At 44.1% G+C, this 8992-nt stretch overlaps 1 protein-coding gene across 3 annotated transcripts in view; it reads right to left on the minus strand.

Annotated features, from left to right (window-relative positions):
* SVOPL (SVOP like) overlaps positions 1-8992 on the minus strand; it is a 51479-nt gene that overhangs the window by 39843 nt on the left and 2644 nt on the right. For 2 of the 3 annotated variants that reach the window (XM_023745310.1, XM_023745309.1), the window contains exons 4-5: positions 7209-7280; positions 3267-3391 (exon numbers count right to left, since the gene is read on the minus strand). In XM_023745310.1, coding sequence (XP_023601078.1) covers positions 3267-3391; positions 7209-7280 — 197 coding nt within the window. Of the gene's footprint in view, positions 1-3266; positions 3392-7208; positions 7281-8992 lie in introns of those variants that run through there. The other variant, XM_023745311.1, reaches the window with a different exon arrangement.

Genomic DNA, 8992 nt, shown 5'->3' on the forward strand with positions numbered 1-8992 from the left:
CCTGGGTGACAGTGATGCCGGGCAGCACCCGGGAGGCCCAACGGAGGCCTCAACCGGATCCAGGTCCTTGTCACCGAACAAGAAGGAATTCCAGAGCGTGACAGGGAGATTTGGCAAAGCGCAGTGCATTTACTCAAGTGATAGTACTCGCTTGAGAAGTGAGAGTGGTGACCTTGGAGAATGAGACACCCCGGGGGCGTCTGGGTGGGAGGTTTTTATTAAACGCGGGCGAGGTGGGGAAAGGGTGGTCCTCTGCTTCTGACGCTGGTGGGGTGACCGTCTCGCGGCTCATCCTTGTCTCTCCTCCCCGGATAGTGATTTCCTTTTGGTTCTTCCAACCAGGACATTGGGGAGGGGAGAAGGGGGAGGGGGAACAGGTGGTCAGTGAAGGTCATGTCGGTGATGTTCCAGCCAAAAGGGAGAAGGGGAGGGAGAGCCTCGGGCCTCTGTTCCCTATTCCACTTTCCTGCCTCAGTAGGGCCGTCGCTTGTTCTGCTGAGGAGCTCTCAGGCTCTGCGAGGAGGGCTGGCCACTGGCCACTGGAAAGACAAATCCAGGATTAGAGAGTTGGAATGCTCAGTGCTGCCCCCAAGTGGGTCCATCCTCAGTCACGCCGACACAGTGGCGCCTCCATAAAAATCTCTGCAGTGTGGCGTTCAGAGATTGTCAGGTTGTTGAGCACAGCCGTGTGCGGGAGGGTGGGGCACCCAGCTCCACAGGGATGGAGGCTCCCGGACTCGGGGCCCTCCAGGACCCTGTCCTGGGTATGTCTTCATCTGGCTGTTCATTTGCATCCTATGAAATAGCCTTTGTAATAAATAATCCCCTTGCGATAGTAAGTAAGCTGCTTTCCTGGGTTCTGCCAGCCACTCGAGCAAATTCTCAAACCTGAGAAGGGGTTTGCGGGAACCTCCAGTTCGCAGCCGAGTCAGCCAGCAGCTGTGGGTACGCTGGGGACCTGCTACTTGCACGTGCTGTGCGAAGTGGGGGGTCTTGTGGAACTGGGCCTTTAATCTGTGGGAACCGCACGAACTCTGGTTAGCGTCAGAATGATTGTAGGGCATCCAGCTGGCGCCAGAGACGTGTTGGTGTGGGAAAATCCACACAGCTGGGGTCAGAAGTGAAGTATTGTCAGAATAAGTGAGTTCAAGCATTGAAGGAAAACAGAAGAGTTTCCTAGACGATCATACATCAAAATATAATTGTTAAAGCTGTAAAAAATAACACAAACAAAGCCACTTCCAAATAGAGTCGGAGTCCTGGCTTCTGCTGCTCAGTGGTTAGAGCACTGGCCCGTGCACCCAAGGGCTGAGAGTTCAATTCCCGGTCAAGAGCACACACCTGATTGTTGGTTGGGGCACATGCGGGAGTCAACCAATTGATGTGTCTCTCTCACATCGATGTTTCTCTCTCTCTCTCTCCCTCCCTTCCTCCCTCCTTTCTTCCCACTCTCTCTAAAAATCAATGGAAAAAAATATCATCTCTGATAACAAACAAAAAAACAAACAAAATGGAGTCGGAGCTGACATCCCAGACAACCACCTGCATGTCTTACTTCCCAAACCGCTGGAATGTTAAAAATGGACAAAATGACCTTTGGACTGTGCCTGAAGCAGCACTGTGTTCCAAACAACTGCTTGCAAAGATAACAGGAAAGCAGAACATTAAAGTCATTCTTCAGAATTCGTCACCGTGTCAACTTGTCTGCACCTGTGGAAATGCCTTCCTTAGCCTATCTGCAGCCATAGAAATGCCTTCCTTCCTTCTAGTCACGTAACAATTCCCCTTCCCCTTCAGCTCCCGATCGGAACCCTGGGCTTTTGCTGGGATCGGTGCTTCCTGAATTCCTATTTTCTTGGCTCAAATGAGCACTTGTTGCCTGTCACTGTGGCTTTTTATTTTTAGATTAATACAGCTAAGATCCACATAAGAAGACAAGAAGTTAAACGTAAAGACTGCTCTTCTCTTTACATTTTTATTCCTGATGCTATATGAACACTTTTATGCCCAACATTATTGGAAGTCAAAGTTATTGAATTTTCAGTTACCTCTTACTATTAAGAGGCATTAGCCAATCTCTTTTGCTGAGAGAAATGTTGGAAATATGTCTTCCCAAGTCTGATTTGCTTTTCTAAAATATACTTTGGAAACTAAAATACAACTAAGAGCAGGTAGTTCCCTGGACTAATAATGACAGTCAAAGCACAGTTTCTAATTAAGTATGTCTTCATTCTGTGAATAGAAGAATATATGAACTCATATCCCATCAGCTTTCTAATTGTTCTTCTCTATTGCAGTTATTAGCAAGGGCTTAGTTTTTAACGTGCACATTTATTGGGCGTCCTCTGAGGGATGCTTTAAAATTTTACTGACTTTACTCCTCCAGGCTCTGAAGCACAAGTGGTGTTTAACTCATGCCCCAGGGAAGAACAATTCCTTCCCTAACACATTAAGGTAACAATTAGGTTCTTTGTAGTCTCCTAATATATTCTAAGGGCACTTGTTCCCAGGCACCCAGGAGAGAATAGCCTGAGAGGCCCTGTTAATTTAAGGGAGGCTCCCAAATTGCTGAAAATTTAGCATCACCCCTTTCACACACACACACACACACACACACACACACACACACAGGATACTGCACACTCATCCAAGGGTATCTTTCAGTACCGCACGCCCAGCTCTGCAAATTCATTTGACAAAGTCTTAAGTTATAGGGCAATGGCACTTTTAAATGGTCATTCCTAAATGTCCCAGGTGCTTATGGTCAAACTAAACTCTTCCAACAAATTCAAGAAATGAATAGGCTGTGTTTGGGTGGTCAGTTTTGTTTCTGAACTCATATGCCACTCTTTGTTGAGCATTTAGTCTAACAAAATAGAATTTATCTAAAAAATGAGCAACCTTAGGAACAAAAAAGTTAACACACACTCAATCCAGCAGTCTGCTAGCCTGACCATCAAACATCATTTTGACGAGCCAATAGCAACTAATAAAATAAGATGCCATCACTTAAAAACAAAAAGTTCAAAAATAATTAGCACAAGTGAAGTCGATAAATTTGCAACTTATTGATAGTATTACTCTATTAAGCACAGTGTCTGTGTCAGTGTGGATCGATATGGAGATATATATCTATATCTATATATCTATATCTATATCTATATCTATCTATCTATCTATCTATCTATCTATCTATCTATCTATCTATAGATATAGATATATATCTCCATATCCATCCCTAGGGGTCCTCTAGGTGAAGTCTTTACCCTTGTGAATGGCCAGACACGCCACAGCCCACCATCGTCCGCAGGAAGACAAACCAGATGTACGAGGGAGAGAAAGAGGTCAGCAAGGAGAAGTAGGCTCCCCACAGGAACGAGATGAGCAAAATCTGAAGCAACAAAAAGAAAGTCATTAATGGGACCTGCCTCCATAGAAGATAGGGGGACCCTCACTTCCGAAGGTAATTTTTAATTTCCATCCAGGTGTTTGCTCCTCTGAGGGGCTGGCCTACAGCGAGCTCACTGATCTCCTACAATCATCAAATACCAACCGTGACATTCTATTGTCCGAAAGCCCAGACATTCCGTGGACCCTGCAGATAATTTTTATGAGTTTATTTGAGGCAAACTGATGACATCTGCTGGGAAGCAAGATCGCAAATGTTCTGGGGAATGTCAGCGGTGCGGTTCCTTTCATACATTTGGAAATAAGGCGGGAACCTAAGGAAGATTCCACTGAGGTCGGAGAAAGCAAGGCGGGAAATCTCTAGGGTTGGATTGCAGGATAGTTCTGTGCTCGTTGAGAGTGCCTATGACTTGCCTCTGTCTCCAAGGGATCTGGAAAAGAGGATGCTCTGGGATTTCCAAGGGGGTGTGCCTGGATGCCCAAGAACAATGGACAGGGCTTGCTTAAGGAAGTTAAAGGCTGGGAGCATGACTGCCCACCATGACTGACCCAGTGAGGAATTTATGATCACATCACCCTGTGAGGTTACTTTTGCTCACTGGACTTGTCACATTTAGTAGAGCCCCTATTTCACTCACAATTCTTTTTGTTTTAAATAATTATTTTCCAAATTTACATATTGATTTTAGAAAGGGAGGAAGGGGGGGGGAGAGAGAGAAAGAGAAAGAGAGAGAGAGAGATTTGTTGTTCCATTTATTGATGTATTTATTGGTTGACTCTTGTATGTGCCCTGACTGGAGATCGAACCCAAAACCTTGGTGTATCGGGACAATGCTCTAACCCAGTTGTCGGCAAACTCATGAGTCGACAGAGCCAAATATCAACAGTACAACGATTGAAATGTCTTTTGAGAGCCAAATTTTTTAAACTTAAACTATATAGGTAGGTACATTGTTATTAACTTAATTAGGGTACTCCTAAGGCTTAGGAAGAGTCACACTCAAGGGGCCAAAGAGCCACATGTGGCTTGCAAGCCACAGTTTGCCGACCACGGCTCTAACCAACTGAGCTACCCAGCCAGGGCCCATTCACAATTCTGAGTTTAGGCCACTCTGAAATTCCCCAACTGCATTGAGAATGCAGAAACGTGCCCTCCCTGCTCAAAAGGATGTCAGGAGCACAGGAAGCATTATTGTGTGGGAATTGGGTATAAGGAGAAAAATTAAGGTATTTGTTTTTTCTCTAATTGTAAGAATAACACAAGTTCATAGTAGAAAATATGGAAGAAAAAGAGCCTGGCCGGCATGGCTCAGTGGTTGAGCATCGACCTATGAACCAGTCAGTCACGGTTTGATTCCTGGTCAGGGCACATGCCTGGGTTGTGGGTTCAATCCCCAGTGTGGGGCATGCAGGCAGCAGCTTATCAATGGTTCTCTCTCATCGTTGATGTTTCTATCTCTCCCTCTGAAATCATTAAAAATATATTTTTAAAAAACTATTTAAAATAAATCACCCTTAATTCTCCAACCCAGAGAAAATACTCTTAACATGATTTTATCCAATTTTCCCTGTTTCTTAGAAAAATGTTTAATTGATTTTGAGAGAGAGGAACATTGATTTGCTGTTCCAGTTATTTATGTATTCCTTAGTTGATTCTTGTATGTGCCCTGACCGGAGATTGAACCCACAACCTTGGTTTCTTGAGATGACATTCTAACCAACTGAGCTGCCCAGCCAGAGCCAGAAAACATATTTTTAATGGCTGTAAAATATTCCATTGGAAAGATGTAATATAATACATATAATGCATAAACCTTTCCCCTGTTATTGAATATTGAAGTGATTTCACATTTTCTATAAAAATGAACTGTGATGATGAAAGTGCATAAATCTTTGCAGTTCTACAATGATCTAAACAGGCTAGATTTCTGGACTGACAATTGTCAGATGAGGAGGATGGGTATTCTCAAGATTCTTGATCTGCCAAACCAAACTGATGGTCAGAAAAACTATACCAATAGTATGTGAGGGCATCCATACACGTGCAGGTTTCTTAGAGAAAAATTCCTCCTGAATTTCATGTTTGAAATAGACTAGATAAGAAAAAAATTATATCTGGCTTTTGAGGATATAGATGGGTGCTTACGATGTACTGTCTATATCAGTACCCAGGAGAGAACCATGAGCCTCCTTAAATTCCTCGCGAAGGCACACACCATGGGGGCCAGCCTCCACACCTTCTGCAGAACTTCAAAAATTAAAGGCCAATGATTACAGAAAATTGTTCTTTCAATATCCACATAAAAATGCATCTCAAGCCGAAACCGGTTTGGCTCAGTGGATAGAGCGTCGGCCTGCGGACTGAAAGGTCCCAGGTTCGATTCCGGTCAAGGGCATGTACCTGGGTTGCGGGCACATCTCCAGTGGGAGATATGCAGGAGGCAGCTGGTCGATGTTTCTCTCTCATCGATGTTTCTAACTCTCTATCTCTCTCCCTTCCTCTCTGTGAAAAATCAATAAAATATATTTTTTTCAAAAAAAAAAAAAATGCATCTCAAACAGCTCCGAGGCAGTTTAATTGTTTCCAGACCACACCTTATCTTTCCTATACATTCTTTCCAGGGGCACCACGATGACCCAACCTTATCTTTCTGATGCATTCCTTCCATTTGATGTAAAACTGTCAAATACTGAGATGTACGCACCCTAATTGGAACTCCTGAGGTGCCAGATGTACTTTTGCCTACTTTTCTGCCTCTATGAGCACCACTCACTTCTCCAAATGTGGAGCAGTTTCAGGCTTCTTGAAGCTTTGCTCTTGGCTATAGCCCTCAATAAGGCCCCAATAATACTCTTTCTCAGGTTTATAGAGATTCACTTTTCTTTTCATTGACACTACGTAATTTTGCTTTTGATAACTCCTGTGACTGAATGCTTTTCAAGGTTTCTTAACCATTTGTACTTCTTTTGTAAATGCCTTTCTGTGCTCTTTACATTTTTTTTGAGATATTGGTGAGGGGTTTTGTTGTTGTTGTTGTGTGTGTATGTTTCAAAAACAACAAAAAAATTATTTAGAAAGTCACAGAGGTAGAAGAAGTGAGCCAGCTGGGCTGCATGGGCTCAGGGAACAAGTTACAGAGGCAAAAGAAGGGCCCTTGGAGTTTAGGAAAAAGAGGCAAGGAAAATGCTCCTGGGGCAGGGGGTGCAGAAAGCCGTGGGTGTGCTCCTTAGAGAGAGCCCCCGAGACACTTGTGTTTTCATATAAATTGTAAGAGTTGATGATATTTGTTTTGTGTACTTCCAAGCATACAGCCAAGTCTGTTACTGCTCTGCTTTGGGGCCTCTCCCTTTGAGTTTATGCTTTGAGAGGCATCCCCATGAGAAAACCGACAAGAAAAGAAGAGAGACCTGGGTTTGTAATCAGAAGACATAGATTTGTCTTGATGTTCAATCCAGTATGTGTGTGACCATAAGTAAGTGGTTCAGTTTCAAAGTTAACTAACGTGAAGCTGCTATGTTTCTCTGTGCAGATTCCACATTCTAACATGTTCTCCCTATGCACATCCACCAACTCCCTACCTGGTCCATAGGGACCTAGTACAGGGCCAGATGCCTCAGGAAAGATGAGCAAGTGAGAAGATAGGCCTGGAATTCAGGCAAGTAATGTCAGAGGAGGGCATTTCTGCACTTTCTATCTTGGGTATTGATGGAGAAATGTCCGCTAAAGAGAAGCAGTGGTGACATGGCCACAAAACAACACACAGAAGAAAATTGCAAATCACCTTTCAAGGCCAACCTACCTTCCAGCGGCCATATCTGTCAGCCAGGAGGCCAAAGAGGATGCTGAAGACCATGTAGCCAAAAAACACCATCTGGAGGGGGATGGGGGTGGGGGGTGGTGAGAAAAAATTATTCTCGAAGCAGAGTTGTGATGACCTGCTAATTCAATGCATTAAGCGTGCATCCACCTCAATTCCAAGTAGACTAGAACTATGCACGGGGCAGAGTGAAGAACAGGTTTTCACGAAGATCTCCCCTGACTCCTGTTGAACCTGTTCAGGGCTTTGAGGCTGATGCTTCTCCTTGGCAGATCTCACACCTGGAAACACTGCCACCAGGTGGAAATCGGTGGGAAGAACAGGTAACTGCTTTCCCTCCGATCCAAGATGATTTCATTGGCCCTATTCAACTCAGATGTATAACTGTGAATTTCCATATTAATAACTTAAAAAAAACTCCATTCATGCTCCAATTCTACACAGAGTTGAGACTTCTAGAAGCAGTCTCCTTTATGTATTATAGATAAACATAAACCTTTAACAAACACCAAACCAACCATTCATTTAGAAATACTCTTCAAATCGAAAACAAACCTACCTCTTTTCCTTACTTGTTCTCACAATGACTTTCCCTAAAGAAAACTCAAGAACCTGGATATAATACCAGCGTTTTAACTCAGCCTGAGTTCTAAACGAATGTCTATGCCTTTGGCAGCTCCAAGCTTCACTGCTTTGCCTTCTAATAAGATTGCTGGCTGGCTGCTTCCAGGGTAACCAAAGGAAAGGTGGGAGCTGGCATTTTTAACACTTTTCCCACGAAGATCTGTGTCTCTCTGCTGCTTGCATTGCTTTCTCTTTCTCTCTCTTCCTTACTCTTCCTAAGGAAGACCCGGACACTTTTCTTCCACAGGAAACCATTGAAAACAACAACATCGGATCTATTCTTGAATGACAAAAGCCATGCATTTCCTCTGTGCACTGTCCTTTCTGGGAGAGATGGGGGTGGGGGGCTGTTTTCTAAGTGCCAGGCGTGGGACACTGCTTCGCCGCAGTGCGATCTAACCAGTCCTCTGCAAAATGATACAAACAGGACATGGGGATATACTTTGCATAAATCTAGATTCTTTCAATAGAAAGGGCTCTTTTATCCTGGAATGATTTTATTTCTGATTGTTGGCAATAAATAACGTGCCCTTCTGTTTTTGAAAGATGGTGGTTGTCGATGGCAAGCTTTTCTGCCTCTTTCTCTTCTTCTAATGACCTTACTTGCCAAATACACATATGTTCTAATGTCAGCCACTCCATTTAAGAAATATATTCTATCAGCTGGTGAATCCCAAATTTTGGGTTCCCCTGAAATTAAGTTCCTACAGCCATGCACCGCTTAGCGATGAGTATACTCTGAGAAATGCATTGTCTGGTGATTTCATCATCATGCTGACATCATAGAGTGCACTCACATAAATCCCGATGGTATGCCTACCACACAGCTGGGCTCTATGGTATAGCCCAGTGGTCGGCAAACCGCGGCTCGCGAGCCACATGCGGTTCTTTGGCCCCTTAGTGTGGCTCTTCCACAAAATACCGACTTCTGCACATGGGCCACAAAGTTTCAATCGCACTGTACGTGTGCGCACATGGTATTTTGTGGAAGAGCCACACTCAAGAGGCCAAAGAGCTGCATGTGGCTCTCGAGCCGCAGTTTGCCGACCACGGGTATAGCCTTTTGTTCTAGGCTGCAAGCCTCTACAGCAGTGGTTCTCAACCTTGGCTGCACATTAGAATCACCTGGGAATCTTTTTAAA

Source organism: Myotis lucifugus, unplaced genomic scaffold (assembly GCF_000147115.1).
Source record: "Myotis lucifugus unplaced genomic scaffold, Myoluc2.0 scaffold_532, whole genome shotgun sequence".
Taxonomy (NCBI): domain Eukaryota; kingdom Metazoa; phylum Chordata; class Mammalia; order Chiroptera; family Vespertilionidae; genus Myotis; species Myotis lucifugus.